General features: G+C 41.2%; 1 protein-coding gene across 1 annotated transcript in view; it reads right to left on the bottom strand.

Moving 5' to 3' along the window:
* Nucleotides 1-668: 668 nt before the first annotated feature.
* sec24a (SEC24 homolog A, COPII coat complex component) overlaps nucleotides 669-21,688 on the bottom strand; it is a 45,771-nt gene continuing 24,751 nt past the window's right edge. The window contains exons 14-23 of the mRNA XM_056284448.1: nucleotides 21,001-21,124; nucleotides 19,525-19,683; nucleotides 8,405-8,578; nucleotides 7,246-7,356; nucleotides 5,709-5,884; nucleotides 5,278-5,415; nucleotides 4,576-4,680; nucleotides 3,963-4,055; nucleotides 2,910-3,013; nucleotides 669-2,131 (exon numbers count right to left, since the gene is read on the bottom strand). Of these exons, the coding sequence (XP_056140423.1) occupies nucleotides 2,017-2,131; nucleotides 2,910-3,013; nucleotides 3,963-4,055; nucleotides 4,576-4,680; nucleotides 5,278-5,415; nucleotides 5,709-5,884; nucleotides 7,246-7,356; nucleotides 8,405-8,578; nucleotides 19,525-19,683; nucleotides 21,001-21,124 (1,299 nt within the window). The 3' untranslated portion in view covers nucleotides 669-2,016. The remainder of the gene's footprint in view (nucleotides 2,132-2,909; nucleotides 3,014-3,962; nucleotides 4,056-4,575; nucleotides 4,681-5,277; nucleotides 5,416-5,708; nucleotides 5,885-7,245; nucleotides 7,357-8,404; nucleotides 8,579-19,524; nucleotides 19,684-21,000; nucleotides 21,125-21,688) is intronic.

The raw sequence follows: 21,688 nt of genomic DNA, 5'->3' as shown, positions 1-21,688 counted from the left end.
TGGTCTGGTAAAGTCTGAACAGAAAAGAGGTCCGGTGCTGTGCAAGAAATGTAAAGGAATGTCCCCAGCGAATCGTCCATGTCATCATGGGAAGAGGATCAACTCCTTGAGGTTGCAAATGGTGGTGAGCTGAGAAGTATGTTTGACGTAACATCTCTGCCGACATTCTGGATCAAAGTCAAGGCTGAATATCCTGAGATAGCCACGAAAGCAATGAAAACTTTGCTTCCATTTCCAACATCGTATCTCTGTGAAGCGGGGGTTTCTGCAATGAATGCAGCGAAAACAGAATTGCGGAACAGACTGGACATAAGAAACACCCTTCCGAGTGTCACTGTCTCCCATCACCCTTTGACTGGACTGTCATTGGTTCAATAGTCTATATTGAACCGATGACCTTTTGATCAAGCTCTGCCCTTCAAATTAAAGGAGAACTTGGTTCAGTACTCACTGAAGAGCAAGTGCTACAAACAGCCACTGAAAAACCCCCCAAATAAAATGAATAAAAATGAAATCAGGTTGTTTTTCCTTAATTAGTTTCTATCACACATTGAGCAGAGAAATCCAATTTCATCTTCTTTAGTTAGAGTTAAACAAATGTATGAGTTTAAGATAAGTTATCTTTTAATATAGATGAAATGATTTGTATGTCAAAGCTTGGTAAAACAAAACACGCACATAAATTTTCAGTCTTTTTTGACAATAGTTCACACCGCTAAAATGCTGTTCATGGATGACACAAACTACATTTTAAAAAGACCCAACATTTTATTCTCTTAGCTTCATTTCTTCTTAACATGTTCATACTAAAATCATCAGCAATTTTTTTACCATTATATAACGTAGTCTTTTCAATATACAAGTATCATTAAGTATGGTTAAAAGATCACAATGGCTTCGTTATGTCTGTGTTAAACAATTTTCCCATATCCGATTATATTAAAATATTTCTTATATAGTCCGTATTTAAACAGAGGCTTGATAAAAAGTGAGTTTCCATACAAGGCAATTACAGAATGTAATCAGATTGGGAGTTTCATAAATTAAACTCAAAAAAAAAAAGTTCGAGGCATTGTAAATGTACAGGGAAAATGAGGAAATTAAAAGATGAAAGGAAAGCGAATCGCTTAACAACACACCAGGCCAAGACTTAGTGAATCAACTTTCCATGGCTTAGTCAACACATTCAAGGCAGCTAATAACAGCAAGGTCAGTCTGCCTTCACATGTGATCGTTTACTATCTCTGCCTTCATCAATGTCGTGAGATTTGTTCTGACACACGGTTAAAATGACGGATGAAATAAATGAGCACACAATTCTGTCTTTCACAACTATATTAGATAGTGTTGTTTATAGCTGAGGTGCACCGGATACAAATGCTCAAGGTGACACGCAATAACAGTCTCAGCGCAGACAAAATTCCTCATCCACCTGGTAAGCACACACGCACAACACATAAACATCTATAGGTAAAGACCACTGTGCTTTTTGAACAAAAAGCCTTCACACATCCATTGTATTTAATGCATCTTAATTCATTGTTCTATGAGAATAAACACTGCTTCATTCCATCATTGACATATAGAATCATCATCACTGTAGGATTCTTGCCACCCCCCAGGTTTCATTTCCTGACAAGTTGCTCCAGCTGAGAAAAAAAAGTGCGAAATCAGTATGAGAATCACGATTTCTCATTTTGCCATCCTTGCCCCTAGGTGGCAAAAAAAAGAAAGAAAAAAAGTTTGATTTGTTTGAGCGAATGCGTGGTTCAGTTCAGCTCAAATGAGGGCTTTTTCAGACAAGATTGTCATCAAGGATGACTTGAGAGACAGAGAGGGAGAGGAAGGCAGAGGAAGAGACAGAGTGGTGGTGGGACAGCTGGAGACACTGAGGGAGAGTTTAGAACAGGTGTGGCTCTGGTGCAGTTCTAAAATATGAATGGAGACACATGGTCACATGAAGATACGCGTTCCTGTGTCAGCATTTCCCCCGACACAGCGATTCAACTGATTCAGTTACTTTGAGACTTGCTGCTGGAGGTGGAGCAGGAATTCGTAATAAGATAAGGCCGATTCCGTTCGGTCCTCAATCATATTCTGCATAAAGCTGGTTTTTAGCTGGCTTTCATCCCTGAAAGTGAGAGATATTGGGAGAGGGGCGTTCATTAGTCAACATTTATGGTCTCGTGGTTCCCACTGTCACCTCAGATGAATACTTCAGTTTTTTAGCGAAAACATGTAAATAAAGTTAATAAATATCAAACAAATAGGCCCACCTTAGCTTTCTATCAGAAGTGAATTTAACCAGCCACCTTCAAAATGACATTTCCTGCCCCTATTATTGTTTGGCTGTTAAAATGCAGACACTAGTCACTCTTCTCTCCTAGGAGCTCAGGGAACTATTTGTTGTTGTTTTCTTTAACCAGACTCTTTATCAGCAGTCCACAATGTTACAATAAGTTCTACTCCGCTCACTCACAGAAAGTTGAATCAGTTCATCTGGACACAATGTTGTACATCTTAAAATGCTCAGCATTGTAAGATGGAGACAGATGTACAACATTGTGTCCAGATTAACTGATTCAACTTTCTGTGATTTTCTTACCTGGATTATTGAGCATGCATAAAGACATTCTACTCACTGTTGTCACTGATGTAATGAGGCTCAAAACAAATTTGAAGAAATGACCAATAAAAGACTTTCAGCAGTGCTTCTGTCTGATCCCTTCATTTTAGATTTGTTGAAATACACAAACGAATAAAGCAGGAATTTTAACTTGTTTCCCCTCTGGCCAAAGCGGCTGCTAATTCTTAAATTAATCATAAACCACTTTCACTATTTTATGCCTCTACCCCCTGGCCATTTAAAAAAAACCAATTACTCTTCTTCTGTGATGACTGATGCCTACCTGATGACATGCAGGACTGGGTAAAAGGGCCTCTGGTCCCTCAGCCAGCCGATGAAAGCCCTCGTTCTCTGGGACTCAGCAGTGTCCAGTTCCGGGAGCAAGTGCTGTTGGAGAAGGGAATTGGTGAACTAGTTAACACTGGCAAGCAGAGATTTCAAGAGCTTCAAGCCATAAATCACTGAGTGCAACATAATGACTGACAACTATCAACGGATAAATGTTTGGAACCACGCTACTTCCTCCCACATTGAACTCTTGATATCCCACTGAGAGCAACAAAGACCGGCTTTAATGTAGTGGCTAAGGGAAATGTGAATCAGGTGTTGTAGGGGAAACTGTACTACAGATTTACCCTATCCTAGGTGATTAGTTAGCTCTTGTGATAATTGTGCAGAGGCACAGAGAAGTTGATCTTTAAAGTTTGGCAGACATGGCAACAATAACTAAGGAAGCAGCACTTGCAAATGGTGAATTCTAGTTTCTTGGTGTAAGAATGAATGTGTGGAATAAGCGAAATGTTATGCGTGCATACTGATGGAGCTATTGCAAAAGAAGTGTCCATTTTTTATGTGTATGCTACACTGCTGCTTTATGTTTATCCAAAGTCAAATAAAGGGTTAGTCTGTGGACCACAACCCCTAAAACACAGACAAACACATGGGGAGATCAGGATTAGCAACAGGCCAGGACTCCTGGAGCCAAGCAAGGATTCAATATCTTGGTCAAGGACACCTCAGCAGGATGGACACTTGCTCAAACAGCAGCTTTAATATATAAACTCAGAAAAGTAGACATAACAAAGCAAGTTGTTTAAAAAAACCCCGCAGTGCCAAAGAAAAATGGAGGCAGGATTAGGTAAGGGATTTTTACCATGGCTTATTTCTGCATATGCTTTCCTAATACAAGACAAAGGCACAGCAGGAGACTTCTACAATAACTACTAATGGAGACGATACCAGGACCGATATGACTGTCTTGGGGGAGAGGTAGAGAGAGGTAGAGAGAGAGAGAGCTGTAGAGAGGTAGAAAGAGAGAGAAGGAAGAGTTCCCTACCAGGTTCTGAGGCACGGCAGTGTAGTTGGGAACACCCAGGACCTGCGTGAGAAAGTTGGGATTGCAGTTCCTTCCAATCCACAGATACAACACCTAATGGGTAGATGGAACAAGTCATCAGCTGAGAAATGCAGGTGAATGGACCATTAACACAGACCCAGAGAATGGCTGAGTGCTGGTGCGGGGATCTCTGCACGCCACACAAACGGTGGATTGTATTACAATCTTGATCCAAGAATCTAAACTCATCTACTAATGCCCATTAACCCCAACACGCCTGAGAAATTCTTAATCTTATGTCAAACTCAGACTACACCAGTGGTTCTCAATCCAGTCCTTGGGGTCACCTTGTAATGTTAGTTTTCAATTTTGGCCGGTAAGTATTTATGTTTACATATTGTGTCTGCTATTCTGCCAGGTGTCTGATCAAGGAATTTCTAAATCTTACATAACAGGTAAATGTCACCAGCAGTACTTGTGGCTTTGCAAAGACCAGGCTGAGAATCACTGTTCTGGTTCACAGCTCATCCATTCCAACCCAAACAAAAATGCTTACAGATGGGAATAAATCTCAACCGTCATTTTCACATTTTTAGGGCTTAATCATACGGACCGTTCCAGTATCCATGAGGAAGGCTCCGTCTCTGTTGAGCTTCTCAACGGTCAGTTGCTGCACACGGGGCTGAGGGATGGTTCGCTCACTGATGTTCAGAGCCCCCTGAGGGTGGACAGGGAAGAGCATTCAGAGACAGAAAAAAAAAAAACCCAACTAAACTACCAGTTTAATTGTCAAAATGTGCTGAAATAGGAAAATATGGACACCAAAAACTACATCTTCATTAGCAAAAAATGGGACTCATAGCACAGCACCGGAGTGAAAGTACAAGGAGCCTACATTTCTGATTTCGCTTTCAGATCGAAAATTAACAGCCAGAAAAAGAAAAAAAAAGTAGCTAACAATGTGCAGAAATCAGGTTTTTCTCCTTGTGGTAAAATATCTACCTATAAACAATAAAGTTAAGCAACAGTAATTTTAGAACAGCTAACAAGTATAAAATTTCACAGTACAATGCAACTGTTGAGCGTCTACGAATAAGACACTACTGTCTTATTCATTAAATAAACTTCAATTTTTATTTAAAAACAAATAAATTATTTTACGTCAAAGCAACTAGTTCCACTGTGTGTAGTTATTTTTCTATTAGCACAAGTGATATTCTCATTCACAGTTATGTTGGTCAGTGTCAACAGTGATTGAATCAGAACTGAGGACTGAGATCATCCTCTTGATAAGAAGCATTCTCTCTCCCCTCACCTCATCAGTCAGGTCATCCAGGCGGTAAAGGGAAGGGTGGATCATCAGCATCATGTAGACCAGGGGCTGGTACTTCAGCTGGCACATGGCAAACACACGGTCATCCAGCCTGGTGCTGGTACCAGTCCTGAAGGATTTCTGCATGGCATAAAATTGGTCAACAGAGTGGTTAAGAGCAAACCTGAAACCCAGCCTTTAGAGCACAGCCTTGCACAGTTTTTATTCTTCTGTCAAACTTTTTTTTAAACAGATGCTGAAAAATTACAAGCTTTGTTTAAGCCTCTCAGCGGGAGCAGTGAAAGCATATGAAAGCATGTTGTGTGTGTGACTGACCTCGACCTGTTGCAGCATAGCGACAGGACAGCACTACAGGTACAGGGCATACAGGACAGCAGAAGGTAAAAAGGGGGTGGGGTGGGGGGGGGGCTTACCTGTTTGAGAAGGGCGAGTATATAGAGAGGGAAGAGCCTTAGGCAGGCTGGGGCCAGCAGGCCAGGCTGCTGGATGGTCAGTATGGACTGACGGTACGACGCCAGGGAATCAATGGCTGCATTGGTCATCGCATCTCTGGCATCGCTGAGGCTGGCCGACACTGAACGGTCAACAGCTGGAGAGAGACAGGGAGGACTTGGTTTAAAAACAGTCATGAGCAACAATCAGTTACTGTTCAGACTAAAATCTATGGAGGCACCAGTAATGATACCAGTATCGGATATTGGGCCAATACCAGAGTAAAATGGAGCATCGGTATCAAGAGATTTAACCCAAGGCTGAAATCTGATACAAAATGTCATGAGTAAAATGTTATGAATAAAGGCAAAATGGCTTGATTTATTGCATTTTTGGCACATGGAAGCCAGTATTTCTTTACTGGTGGAAAACACTGATTCTATCTCAGTTATTTTACCATTTTGACTCAAAGTTAATGGTCCAAGTCTGCACTGTTCAACAAAAGCAATGGATCAGATCGGCACCTCAGTGTCACCCGATACCTAAATATTCATAAATCAGGACAATTTTCGGCAGTGAAAAAGTGACGCTGGTACATTCCTAATAAAATGTTTAGGTATGTTAAGAGTTAACATAACCCAATAATTTTCTTTTCAACCCTTCACAACTGGAACTCCACACATCTGTATAGGTGCTTTCAGGTAAAACACAACATTCAAAACCCAAAGTTTGATTTACGCAAACAAAATCTTCTTCTCAAGGGCTTAAAGGGGTGAAAACAACAACAATTCAGTCACTAATGTTCCGTTAAAGAAAGGTGAAAAGACACCATAGCAGGAAAAAAAAATATGTTTAACAGACACCTTAAGATGTTTTTATGCATGCTCAATAATCCAGGTAAGAAATCAATGAAAGTTGAATCAGTTCATCTGGATACAATGTTTACTGACAGAAAGGTTTCATTACTCATCTAAGTGACCGCTTCAGACTGAAGAAGTCACTTACATGAAATATGTGAACAATTTAAAATTCAATTTCTTCACGTACTGACAAAGACCTGTTGCGGTTGAAACATCGACAGAATACGTTTAATTGGGAGGATTTAAGCAAGTGTGCTGACTATTTTTCTGGTTTTTACAATCTGTACATCAAAATTATTTCCACACATATTTACATATATAAATCCATACACACCTAAGTGCACAGATACAATTATATACTACAAATGTATTTACATATTAATTTGCACACATGCACGCATGCACGCACACACATACACACATACATGCACACACAACATTAATAACTGACATGAAAATTATACTCTTAGGAGTTCAATAAATAAATCACTGCAGCTTCTTTGTGATTTAGAAATAGTAGCAAAAATTAAAAAGACGATTTAGCATTATAATTTCAGTTTTTGTGCAGCCTCATATGCAAATTTAAATCAAAATGGGTGTAAAAATATTGTATGCTAAATACAACCGTCTACAGAAATCCTCCCTATCCAATACCTACCCATACTCGCCAGCAATCCGGTGATGGCTTGGACATCAGCCCCAGCAAAGATGTCCGACATAGAGTTGACCACAGGGAGACACATGGTGTGAACACGGATCCTTCTCTCTCCTGGAGAGAACAAACAGACCAATTAAAACCTAGGACTTGCTCCATCTTCAACGAGAAAACCAGGTGTATTTACAATGTAGATAACACAGTATAATGTAACAACCACACAACCGAGGAGGCCCGCATGTCAGCGGTGCCACTGGGAAGGCCTTAACAGTGCCAGTGGTGTTTAGTCACCAGGCAGGCCTGTAGGGTGCTGGTGGCGGCAGTCAGATCGAGCCTTTTAGGTGAAGTCAATAATGATTAAGGATTAACATTGGGTATGCTGAAATGATGCTGGAGATTTCTGACAGCACTGCCCGATGTCCTCTCCTTTCATGTAGGGAGGGACATGCATGTCATATTTTGTGATTTAACTAGCTTCTGGGTATAGCCCCCCCCCCCCCCCCCAATTATTAGCACAAGGGATGTAACATCAAATTCTGTGCATTACTGAATGATGTGCACCGTGTTGGATCTGGCTACACATTACTGTCACTCTGCACTTTCTTCCTTGATCTATACCAGAGTTGTACCTGGTTTGCCTACTGAGTGCATGAGAGCATGTATCCTTTCTCCAGGGCTCCGTGGCACTAAAATGGTGTGGATGGGACCATATATGCTCTATGGTGGTATCTGTGAAAGAAGCCTAGCCTGCTTCCGTGGAGGATCTCTGGTATGCTACAGGGGAGAATGTCTTAATGCATGCTCAATAATCCAGGTGAGGAAATCCCAGAAAGTTGAATCAGTTCATCTGGACACAACGTTTATTGGGAGAAATGTTTCATCACTCTTCTAAGAGACTTGAAGTCACTTAGATGAGCGACGAAACAGCATCTGTATGCAGACTTGAACTCACTCAGTCTCTCGTGAATCGAGGTAGCAGACAGCAGTAACACTGACATTATGGTTAGCAATTCAGTCACCCCTAGGATTATCTATATTAACAGTGTGTGATTTTATAGCGCTCTGACACACTTAAGATAACTGGACATCAAATGGTGATTGTATGCATACTCTACAAGCATGTAGTGTATGCATACGTGTGTGTGTGTGTGCGTGTGTACACCTTTGCTGGAGGTGTAGAGCAGAGCAGCCTGGAAAGAAACCACCTGCATGTCCAACAGGTTCTCCTCAATGGACATCTGCACAGCGAAGCCCGCATCAGGGTTCACATTTGGCAGGGACAGCAGATCCGTAGAGCGCACAAAGAAATTCCCATGGAAGGTGTGGATGGACAGACCTGCACTGACAATGGGATGAAGTCAGGGGAATACAAGCGCAGTAATCTGTAACCTTTTGGTGTGAAATTAAAGTGAACAAACATTTTTGAAAGTTATGTTAATTAAAAACAATTTGAACCATTTTGTAACTTTGACCCAATTTCCATAATTTAAATCAGGTCACCAAGGGACCATTGTCCACCTTTCCTGAAAATGTAATGTCACTTGCTGCAGTTATTTTTCCCTGTTAAATTGTTGAAACATAGACAAACAAGGACAAACAGTAAACCCTACTGACAAATTTTACATCATAAAAAAGGGTGGCCATAGCACCAAATATTGAATCTTCAGTTGAAGACATGTCATTTCCCCCCCTCTAAATCAGACCAATGGAGCACTTACTTAAGGCACAAACAATTAGAGCCCGACTGATTATTATCGGCCGATATGAGCTAATTGCAGATAAATCGGTAACTGCATTTATAACGGCCAATAAATGACAATTAAAAAGAAACAGAGAGACCTACAATGGGAGTGTTGTCATTGCATAGTTTGCAACTCCACTGTTGGCAATAGACGTAGATGTGTTTGGAACGCCACAAATCAAAACAATCATGAGTCCAGCAGAGTAGCCAATGACGGAGATCATCTGTGTTCATGGTAAGTTGATAACTGTCACGTGAAATACATTACTTAAATAATGACAAATGCCCCCCATCCCTTCTCCTCTTAGCCCAGTGGTTCTCAAAACCTTTTCTGTCATGCCCCACTTTGGAGGAAGAAAAATTTTCAAGCCCCCCGCCCCAACAAAATGGTGACAAAATGGGCCAAGTTCAACTTTATTTAAATAGCATCAAGACCATGAACATTCCTTTCACTTTTCTTTCAGTAATTTCTGTTGTGTAAATAACAAATTCAAGTTCCACTTCAACTTTATCAAACCTGTTTTTGTGACATTTGTCATTAGATTGCTCCATCAGTCTGTGTGCTTTTTCAAAATCATAGAAAAACAAAATAAAATTTACAAATCACTTTGGTAGAACAATAACACTAAGATATTTGGGAAACACGATGAGCAAGTCAATTTGTGAGAGCTCAAGTCTTATCACTGCATTATAGGCTGCAATGAGCCTGTTTTGCACTGCACATCTTTTTAAAAATGGGGTTGCAGGCTTGATACTGCCACTCTCAAGTCATGCTCAATGTTGAGCTTAAATCTGTACTTTGTTTTAAGTGAGGCAACAGCAGAAAAGCTCATCTCAAAGAGACAGGATGTGGCAAAGGGAAGCAGAATGCCCCCAGCCCTCCGTCCTATGAGTGGATACTCCCTCGCCACAGCAAGCCAGAATTCACTGTGTCTGAGCTGTAAAGCTCAGCCTCAGGGTGGAGTCAGATGTCATCTCGATGAACTGGTCCCCTTCAGCAGAGCTGAAATCAGCAGGTGCTGCTGCATTGAACGGATCTGTCACCCAGTCATACTGAGCACTGTTGTTTGGCAAGTATTTTTGAAAGAATCCTCTCGGGGAAGAGATGTGCTCCTTAAGACATGAAATCACTGTGGTGGCTCCAGAATCACTGGTTTCAACAAATTCACTCAGATTCTCAAAGTAATCAGTATTTCCTTGATCAAGTTGCCTGCCCCACATCTCAAGCTTTCAAGTGAATGTACTGATCTTGTCTGCCAGGGGAGGAAGGTGCTTGTCTCTGCCTTGAAGCTGAAGTTTTCCTTTTTTTTTTTTTTTAAACATTGCTTTTGAGATACTTTATTGATCCCCGTGGGGAAATTATGCTCTGCATTTAACCCAGCCTAACTGTGTAGCTAGAAGCAGGGGCAGCCGCCATGCAGCAACCAACTCCAGTTCATCTTGCCATGCCTCAGTCAGGGGCACAGACAGGAGTATTAACCCTAACATGCATGTCTTTTTAATGGTGGGGGAAACCGGAGCACCTGGAGAAAACCCACCGCAGACACGGGTGAATTCATTCAGCTTTCCAAATATATCGCTGATAAGCCAGTTTCATCAGAAATTGTTCATCACTAAACCTGCTTGCAACTTCATGCATATACTCCTCCAGAAACACCCAAACATCCTCTGTGAGCTCAACGACTTGTGACAACATTACCTCGCGAGAGCCACCTAGCTTCGCTGTGAAACAACACAACTGAATGTTCAGCTCCCATTTCCTCACTAAGTGCAGAGAACAGCAGCGCTCTCAGGGGTCTTTGCTTTGATGCAACTGACCACGCTAACATCAGTCAAAACCTTGTTTAGGTCGGGGCTAATCTATCTAGCGCTTCTTTGTGTATGACACAGTGTGTCCATTGTGCATTTGGCGAGACCCTCTTGATTAGTGCCTGCAATCCCTTCATTTTCCCTGCCATGGTCTGTGCACCATCCATGCAAATGCCCGCACAGTTCTCCCATTTTAGCCCATGTTCTGTCAGGTAACAGTCAGGAAGCCTAAAGAGCTCATCAGCTGTCGTTCTACTTGGGACGTACTTGCAAAACAGCAAATCCTCATACAGTGACTCTGACGTAACAAACATAAGCAATAAACAAGCAGTCGTTATTGCTGTCAGTAGCCTCGGCAACTTGTAAGGCGAAACGTTTTGTCTTTCAGTTTTTTAATGAGTTGTTCTTCAAGGTCATTTGAAATGTCGCATATACATCTTGCAACTTTATCACTGAACAAAGGGACAACCTTCAATTTTGCGGCACGTGTCTCAACAAACATAGTCGACACCATATCTAAAGCCGCAGGAAGTATGAGCTCCTCTGCTGTTGTGTGTGGTTTCTTGCACTGGGCAATTCTGTATGTGACTTTGTATGATGCCATTAGTGCTTTGTCGTTCGCTGACGCAGCTTTTACAAAGCAATGTTCCTGCTGACGATATGCACAAAGTTTTCTCTGAAAGACCTCAAGTGGCTTATTAAAGTGATGGGGTGTAATGTCTCTAAGTGTCTTCTTAATTTGTTTGGTCTCATACTAGCAGCTGCCAGAGGTTACAGACATAAAATACACACTGATCTCTCATCTCCCATCACATTCACTGTGAACCCAAGAGCAAGATAGGCTTCGTCCCATTTTCTTAACTTGGTTTTTGGTCGATTACCATCAGCTAAGCACTTTGTCTTGTTTGTCTCGGAAGCATCGCCTGTCTTTCTTTTCGTCCCTGCCAAATACCTCTCCGTCCTGTGAACCTACAGACTCCCTGTCTCATGAAAGCACGTTTTGTTGACTGTTCCGCCGTGAAAAAGATTCCGACATCAAAACAGTAGTTCCGCACTGCATTCCCTCCTGGTCAGTGTTTTTTTTTAAATTATTATTTTCACCACCCCCCCCCCCATTTTTCTCACGAATTTACTTGGCCAATTACCCTCCTCTTCACATCCAGCTTCCCACCCGCAGACAAGTCCAATTGTGTCTGTAGAGACACCCGACCAAGCCGGAGGTAACACAGGGATTTGAACCGCTGACCCCCGTGTCAGTAGGCAACGGAATAGACCACTACGCTACCTGGGCGCCCCTTGCTGTAATAATGTTAAAGCCGGCACCGTTAGTCAAACATCAAAATTACTTTTAATGTTACGGCAGTTGTGATCTGTAAACTAGGCAGTTGACAAACTTGATTGTAGGTGTATTTATTACACAGTGTGGCAGTTCTAGCAAGTTAACAAACAACAGTCCCATCATTTCTCCCTCGTCACTCCTAAAAATTCTCTGGCAACATTGCTTACAGCAATTTATAATGCTGTCCATTGCTAAATTAGGTTACCCACACAGCTACCTAATGCCATGTTTATCAGTGTAAGACCACCGAGGTTAATGAGTGATTAAACTACAGCATTTACCTTAAATGAAGCAATGGTAAATATATACGTGACTCGCATGTCTGTAGTTACATTGGAAATGATTAAACCAGAGGGGGCACGTAAATAAACGTGAGCTGAACAAGTACCTATGGCTTGGTTGCAGACAGGCATGTATAGTATTAGATGTATTCAATAGCAGCTTTAGGTCACTGTATCAGTTTACTGCATGGTTTTAAGATGGTGTGTTTTAAATGGCACAATATGGTGGTTGAAAAATGGTTTCACATAGCTTACGATGGATGGAATTAAAAAGAGTGCTGGTAAAGAGATAAACTAGATGGGAATATGCTACACTGAAAGTAGTCATTGTGGTATGCCTTAAACTTTAATTTGTTAAGTCATAAAATAAAGGACATAAAAAGATGGAATTTAATTCAAATATTAAGTTTTGAGTCACGAATAGAGTCAGTAAAAATGAATATCTTGCCCAGGGTATTATATTTGTTTCAAACTCTTCCAACTGAAATAACTGACAAATAATTCAATGAATGGGATAAATTAATATCGTGGTACATTTGGCAAGGGAAAAAAACCAAGGATAAGATGTAAAACTCTTGAGCTGGCGAAGAACAAGGGAGGACTTGCACTCCCCTGCCTCAAGGACAATTATATAATCGGCCCACTTGAGAATTTAGTTTTGTTGGTGCAATTCTGATTACCAAGCGAGATGGAAAGAAATTGAAGAAAACATGTGCGGGGCAGTTCCAATTCAGGCACAGATAGGGGGATAAAAGACTAATTAAAAACTTAATGGAAATAGGTAATGATTGGATTAACTTATCTCTGAAAACATGGCTAAATACTCTCACTAAGAATGGTTGGTTTGAAGAGATAAGATTCTGAGATGGTGCTCTCACAACCTTGACTTTACCCCAAATAAATTAGATGTGATTTATAAAGGATGGGCTAATCAGGGCCTCTCCTCATACTGTACCTTTTTTTTTTCTTTTTTTCTTTTTTTAAATCAGGGGATGCTGAACAACTCTGAGACGTTGAAAAGTCTACACGGGTTAAATAATAGTGACTTTTATAGATTTCTTCAGGTACGCCATCACATTAACAGTTTTACATTAGTCAAAAGGCATTTGAAAATAATTTATTGAAAGTTTTTGTTAGTGCCTATAGGATGGATTCAGGGCTTAAAATCATCTCTAGGCTATACAGGGGACTTCAGTAGATTAAGATGGCAAGTATCACCTACATAAAACAAAAATGGGGAAGGGAAACTAACAATTCCATTCCAGAGGAAGTTTGGACAAAATATTGCATATCTCAATGGAGGATAACAAGCTCAACCTCATGGAGAGTGTTTGGCTGGAAGAGTCTTAGTAGATATTTTATCACACCTGCTCAGACAGCTCACCACTCAGGCTCTTCCAGCTGCTGGAGAAATTGTAGCTCCCATGAAGCCAACCACTACCACTTGTTTTGGGCCTGCCCAAAAGTAAACACCTTTTGGCGTAAGACTTATATAGAATTAGTGACTATATTTGGGACAAAAATTATTTTTAATTGGGATGAACTCCTCTTTGGTCTATGACATGCAACACCCACAAACATTAATACAAGTTACTTATTTGGAATATTGAATGTAGCTGTCAGAAAAGCAATTACAAAGAAATGGCTTAAGCCAGACACCCAATCTATAGAGGACTGGTATGATATAATTTATGACATTTTTGTGATAGAAAGAATTACCTTCTCCATGAGACTTGATGAAACTAATTTGAGAAAATTTGGGAGAAGTGGAAATTGTATATTTGCCCAAAACGTCCTTCTTTTGTTTAAATTTGTTTGTATGGTTTTTGTACTTTTCTTTTATCTCAAATGGAAAAACACCCCATGTTCTATTTTTGAGTTCTATAACTACTCTGTAAAATGCAGAAAAGATGGATCACTTTATAAAAGTATCTAACTAAAGATGATTATGTAAAAATGCTGTTAATATGTGATTCCAAATAAAAAAAAAGTAGTCATTGTGATAGATCAGGTCTAAGGTAATAACTGTTAAACAACAAAAAACCTATTATATAATTTTGCCTATGAAGGAGAGCCCTGTTTATCAGATAATTGTGATCACATGAGTAATGATAAATAGTATATCATTATCAGAATAAGAATCAACTTTATTGGCCAAGTGTACCTACGCATATAAGGAATTTGCCTCCAGTTTACAGCAGCTTCTAGTACTTATCAAAAACAAAACAAAACCAAAAGAGATAAATGGAGCAATAACTAGAATACTGAGGTAAGTATGTATGCACAACAGGTATGTCACAACTATGCAAAGTTTTGTTATGGCTGAATAATAAATAACTTATTATTATGTTTATATATTACATTGATTATATTATATACTAATATATCTTTATGAATTATTATGCTTATATTGTAACGTGCATGGATAAGTAGACACGTTGGCCGCTGGCTGACGGGTCGGACCCTTTAGTCGAGCGGTTAGCGATGTCTCCCGCGGTGCGGGCGATTATGGGTTCGCGTCCCGGCCGTGGCAGTGCCTGTGGTTGCCCCCCGAATTCGCTACATTGGTGTCAGAAGTGGGATATGCGCGGACGCGCTTTCCCGAAGGAGGGGGGTAGTGTAATGTGCATGGATAAGTAGACACGTTGGCCGCTGGCCGACGGGTCTGACCCTTTAGTCGAGTGGTTAGCAGTGTCTCCCGCGGTGCGGGCGATACGGGTTCGCTTCCCAGCCATGGCAGTTCCTGTGGTTGCCTCCCAAATTCGCTACAATATATTATATACTAATATATTAAATACTAAATATATACATCTATATTGTATAATTATATTGTTATATACTTGTTATAATTATAACAATAACATTTATGAGTTGTAACCAGTATACAGCAGTTGTATGTGTATTTACAAGTGTACATTTGTATTGCACATCTAGTTTAAACAGGTAGTGCATATCGTAGATATATCTAAGTGAGACATCTTGACCAGATGGGGCTATTTACAAAGTGCCATATTTACATAGGCGTCCATTTTTGCACCATGCTGTTAAGTGTTCATGAGAGAGATGGCATGTGGGGAGAAATACTATTCCTGTGTCTGGTGGTTTTGGTGCACATTTCTCTGTAGCACTTAGCAGAGAGCATTAGTTCAAACAGACTGTGTCCTGGATGTGGGGGGTCTGTGCTGATTCTGCTCACTCATTTCCGGGCTCTAGAGGTGTTCCAAGTCCTATAGGGTGGGCAGGGGAGTGCCGATGATTTCTTTCTGCTGTCCTCACTGTTCGCTGCAGTCTGTTCCTACCCTGTTTTGTTGCTGCTCCGAACCATGATGGATGTGCACAGAACAGATTCAATGACTGCGGTGTAGAACTGGCTCAACAGCTGCTGTGGCAGACCAAACTTCCCCATTTACCGCAGAAAGAACACCCTCTCTGCTGGGCCTTTTTGAGGATAGAGTTAATGTTGGTCCCCCACTTCAGGTCTTTGGAAATGGTAGTTCCCAGAAACTTGAAGGTCTCCATGGTTGACACAGGACTGTTGGATGTGAGGGGGAGCAGTGCCGAGGAGTGTCTCCTAAAGTCCAGTGTAATTGCCACAGTCTTGAGCATGTTCAGCTCCAAATTGTTCTGACTACACCAGCTGCTCAACCTCCTGCCGATATGCACTCATCGCCATACTGGATGTGTCTAGAGTTGTTCTGATACCGATATCAATATCGGAAATGCCTGCAACACTGCCTAAAATGCTGGATCTGGTATCAGCGAGAACATGAATCTATGCACCGATCTGATATCGCGTAACTTATTACCCCGAAACGGGATCAACTTTTAAGTAGTTTCAACCGAATAAAACGGCTGTTTTCCCGGAAATCAAGTTTTCTTCGCCGCTCTAAAACAGTAGCCTCTACAGCAAGTGGCACTGTGTTGCCACTCGCAGCTACTGTTTTAGAGCGGCAAAGAATTGGTTTCACGTAATTTAGTGTAATGCTAGCAAAATGTCAGCAATTTGGGAATATTTAACACTGCAAAAATCCACGAGTAAAACAGTAACATGTACAGTATTGCAAGGCTTTAATTTCAAGTCGTGGCACTAGTGTTGCCAATTTCAACACAAGCAATCTTATAAAGCATTTGAAGACACATCACGCGAAAGAGCACAATGAGTTCAACAAGGCAAAGGGGCGGGGGGGCACGAACTGCAGCAGCAAACGCTGGAAACCGTATTCCAACAACGCGATAATTTCCACAAAGACAGCCCAAAAGTGACAAAGATAGCTGACAAACTTGTTGAATTCATTGTTCTGGATGACCAACCTCTGTCGGTTGTCGAAAACGGGGGATTTCGCTGCTTAATGGATCATTTGCAGCCAAGGTACAGTTTGCCAAGTTGCAAATACATCTCCGAAACTGCCCTCCCCAAACTATACAAGACAGCTAGGGAACACATTTCGTATAGGCTAAAAGACGTGCAGGCGATTAGCTTTACAACTGACATTTGGAGCGCCGATGTATGCCCAATGTCTGTGCTCAGTTTAACCACACACTGGCTGGACATGGCTTCGACATTTGCTCTTCAAAGTGTGGTGCTGCAAGCAAACTAATTCCGTGGGTCACATACTGGAATGTCAATTGCCGAAACAGTTGAAGGGATGCCGGTAAAATGGAACATCCCCAAACTCCAATGTTTATGTTGTTTTGCGTGACAATGCAAGCAACATGAAGGACGAGATGGACGTGTCAAGTTTGGGATGCTTTACCCACTCGATCCAGCTGGTGGTGCACGAAGGGCTACCATCACTGTGAAGTGTGAACGATGGATGCGCTGGCAAATGCTAGAAAGACAATTGGGCACTTTAAACACTCGCCACTGGCTACTACATGCCTGGAGGATATCCAGAGAGATTTCCAAATGCCCAGCAAACGTCTGCACCAAGACGTGGCGACGAGGTGGAACAGCACATTTTATATTGTCGAGAGTCTACTGGAGCAGAACAGATCGATTTCATCATATGGAGCTGACCCCAAACTGCCAGAAACCCTGACAGCCAACCAGTGGGCATTGCTGGAGAAAACCATTGCTGTTCTGGCACCATTTGAAGAACTGACCAGACAGATTGGCTCCTCCACCTCCTCTGCAGTTGAAGTTATCCCCTCGGTCACGGTGCTAAAACAGCTGCTTGCTTGGGAGAACCAGGACACAGGTATACAAACGAGGAAAACTACCCTTCCAGAGGCTGTCAAGAAAAGATTCAGAACTATCTAGGATGATTCATTGTATGCAATTGCAACTCTCTTGGACACGCATTTCAAAGACAGGTATGTCTTGTTTATGTTTGAATGTTTAGTTTTTAAGTTGATATACCGTTTACTGTTACTGCACGATTAAAATTTTTAAATGTTTTTATTTTAATAAATTGTGGCTACATTTTAAGAGTTTTTTTTTAAAGGAATTGTTATTTATTCCTAGATTTATTCATTTGTGCTCTTTTTCAGTTATGACTGTCAAACTAGAAAACAAAAGAACGTTCAATGGCATTCATTCTATGTATGTATGTATTTGTTCATGTTTTATATCGGGTTTAACCTGAGCCAGGCCATACAACAATGACTGCAATCATCACTTTCATACAGGGTTAGTACACTGCTGTAAAAAAAAAAAAAAAAAAAACCCAAACATATACGTGTATATATATATATATATATATATATATATATATATATATATATATATATATATACACACACACACACACACACATATATATATATATATATATACACACATATATATATATATATATATATACACACACACACACACACACACATATATATATATATATATATATACACACACACACACACACACACACACACACACACACAGGTATCGGATCGGTACCTGGTATCGGCAGATACGCAAGTTAAGGTATCGGAATCCGGGTGGGAAAATGGTATCGGAACATCTCTAGATGTGTCCAATGACTGTAGTGTCGTCTGCAAACTTCAGGAGTTTAACAGCTGGGTACTTTGGTTGTGCAGTCATTGGTTTAGAGGGAGAAGAGCAGTGGGAAGAGGACATATCCCTGAGGAGCACCAGTGCTGACCGACCATGTACCACCAGAAGTAAATCGCGTCCGATAGTCGGTCGACCCCTACTTTCGTCACTCTCCATGCTTACAATGTCAGCGAAATGCGTGTGCACGCGCGGAGTGGGGCTTGAGGCAGGGGAGAGAAGGGCATCAGTGCTAACCCGTGTCATTGCTTTTTGCCAACGGCTGAGTGGGCATTTCCATTTGAACAACCCGAAAAAGAACGCAGATTGGCATCGCCCTTTAAAGAGAGACTGACATGCCCTTTTTGAACACATTTTTTAACATTGGGAGTTTGAATCATAACCGAAAATAGGTGTGGTTTTATGAATTCAAAGCTATTGGCTACTGCCAGGGACCACGCATTTCACATGCGACCACGGCATGGTGGTAGGCCTACATCATGGCAGTGCAATACAACTTGGCAAATAATATGTTCGATGATACAAATAATTGTTAGATAGATAGCTAGCAATATGTCGCAAGATTGATAATAAAGTCTCAGCAAAATAGTACAAACTCCAGCCAAGTAGCTAGCAGGACGGGGTGAAAAAACGGCTTCTCCGTGGTTTTATAGCACCTCACTACAGACACACCCATACGCAAATTGACTGGTGTCTACGTATCCACTGGCACAATTTGTCATGGGACACCATCTACAGTCAATCACAGATCTCTCTTGAGTGGCCGCAGACGCGCTGTTTTGGCCACTGAATTTCTCCGTGGTCACATTCCAACTTGGAGCATAGCCTATCAATAGGAATTTTCAGATTTTGATGTCAGTATCACTTTAAAGCTGTGCAGGCCCCGTCATTTCTAATCTCAGCAGTGAAATTTGACCCATACTGTGACTTTAAACGAGGTTTAGAAATATAAAGGGAGTAAAATCATTTCAGAATGTATACAACAAATTGTAAAAACATCTTCCCAATATAAATCTAGGCTAAAAAAAAACAAACTTTAGATGAAAGGCTACACCAAAGCAACATCTGGAAACCAAAAGAACTTGTCAAGAAGGCTAACCTTTGGTGCAGCGTATCCTCATGACGGCCTCGAAGCCAATCTTCCTGGTCAAGTATCTCTTCAGATCCTTCTGGAAGCGCTCCACCTCTGAGGGGTTGTGCTGGTGGTGGTATGAGGGGTAGTAGTAAACGCTTCCTGCAGAATATCTGGACATGCAACCTAAGGGAGGGGGACAGGCCAAAGAAGAGACACGAGAGGCAGAAAGGATACTTTGATCATCTTGTTTTCAAAATGATTACCATTGTGCATAAGATGAATATACCTCCCCAGCAACCTCCCTACCTACCTATCTGAAGTGAGAAATAACCAGAAAGCAATTTATGATACAGAGAAAAACAAATGGATATCCATACATCGAGACTGGTAAATACATATCAGAGCATGTGCATATGCAAGTGGAGGGAGGAGTAGCTTTTCAGAGAGTCAAAGTGGATGTTTTCTCTCACTCAAATACCACGCCACATTCATTTGCTGAATATACTGCACACTGCTACTGTTGGCGATTGTGCTCAATAAAGCCCAACACTCCTCTTAAAGTATTGTATAAGTTTTACTTTCATAGTTTTTTTAAGTGCATAGATGTTCAAGAGATCCCAAAATAAAGCCAAATCCACACAATATAATAATTTTGCTATTGAGCAGAAAGGAATTTTACTATTGGGCAGACAGGGAGATGGGTTCTCCCAGGTGGAGAGCTGCAAGTGGAGTTTAGAATGGAAAAGCCAAAGCAAAGGAAGAGCAGAGTGATTACAAAATGCTTTGAGCGCTGTGCAGATAAGTGCTTTCTTCCCTGCTTATGGTTGAAATAAGTGCCATCTAATTTCAACCATATGCTCTGGTAAATATCCTTCCCCATTCATTCCTATTATTATAAATAAATAAGCAGTCAGACAGACAAATAATAGTTAATTGATTAATTTGAAAAACTTCCCTCCTTGCATATTTTTGTTTTAAGCTACTGTCACTCATGCGTAAATATTCTACAAAGTGTCATTCCCATTTCTTAATTGTCAGTAGGCTGGCGTTTTGCACCTTTCATCCAATACTGATTGACTGTCACATTGTTCACATAAGAATGTAAGTCAATTCCACTGTTGCCCTTGCCCAACATTACTCTGGGTAAGAGTTTCAGCCAAGGGCTAAAACCTTATTAAAGGTGAAATGGATATTAAGTCATGCCTTATTCCAGGCACAAGATCAACAGTCTGGGATTTAAAGCGCTAAAACGATCTTTTGAGAAATAAAACAAGCCGTCACACGATTTTGAATATACAAGACATAATCCCTGTCTTTGTCTAAAAAAAAAAAAAAAAAAAACCCTTTGCATAAAATGAAAAACTAATATTACCAAGAATCTAAATGCATTCATGAGCCTACTGGCTAAACTTAAATTTAGAAAAGACAGGTCAGTGCTGATCAGGACTTGTTTCTGGGCAGGCAAACCCTATTCCCATCCAGTCTGGGGTCAGAGCTCACCTAGTGATGCCAGGTCACAGTATTGCGAGCTGAGGAGGAACAGGTCCACAGCCACCTGCTGGCCAGAGCAGTCCAGGGCAAGCTTCTTGTAGAAGTCTGTAGCTGGGGATAAGTGCTGGATGTCCTGTGAGGACACAGTAAAAAAAAAAAGGGGGAGGGATAACAGAGTCAATGGAGAGCTCCTCTATCAACAGCTGTTGTCGCAGCGCTTGTGACAATGCTTCCTCTCCTCTTTGCAAGTTTCACCCTGGACAGTGTTCTCAACTTCTGAATTTAGTGAGCGGCTTATCTACAGTTTTACAGCATGGTGGTGGTGTGTGTGTGTGTGTGTGGGGGGGGGGGGGTATCTTCGAGCCGGATAATGTAAACAATGAGCTGAAAGTAAAAGCAAAGCTTGTCTCTCGTTAAAGAAAACCTGTAGACTGTCTGGTGTTGATTCTCAGTGCTATCAACTGTACAAGTGATCGATTGATTCACATTATATAGGAGTCATCTGATTCACTGTTAATATCAAAAATATTGCTTAATACAGCTACAGGTGGGAAGCCGGATGTGGTATGTGTCCTGGTTGCTGCACTGGCGCCTCCTCTGGTCGGTCGGGGCGCCTGTTCGGGGGGGGGGGGGGAATAGCATGATCCTCCCACGTGCTATGTCCCCCTGGCGAAACTCCTCACTGTCTGGTGAAAAG

The sequence above is a fragment of the Lampris incognitus genome, chromosome 8 (assembly GCF_029633865.1).
Source record: "Lampris incognitus isolate fLamInc1 chromosome 8, fLamInc1.hap2, whole genome shotgun sequence".
Lineage (NCBI taxonomy): Eukaryota > Metazoa > Chordata > Actinopteri > Lampriformes > Lampridae > Lampris > Lampris incognitus.
The sequence above is the reverse complement of the archived record's forward strand: the minus strand, read 5'-3'. Positions and strand labels throughout refer to the sequence as shown.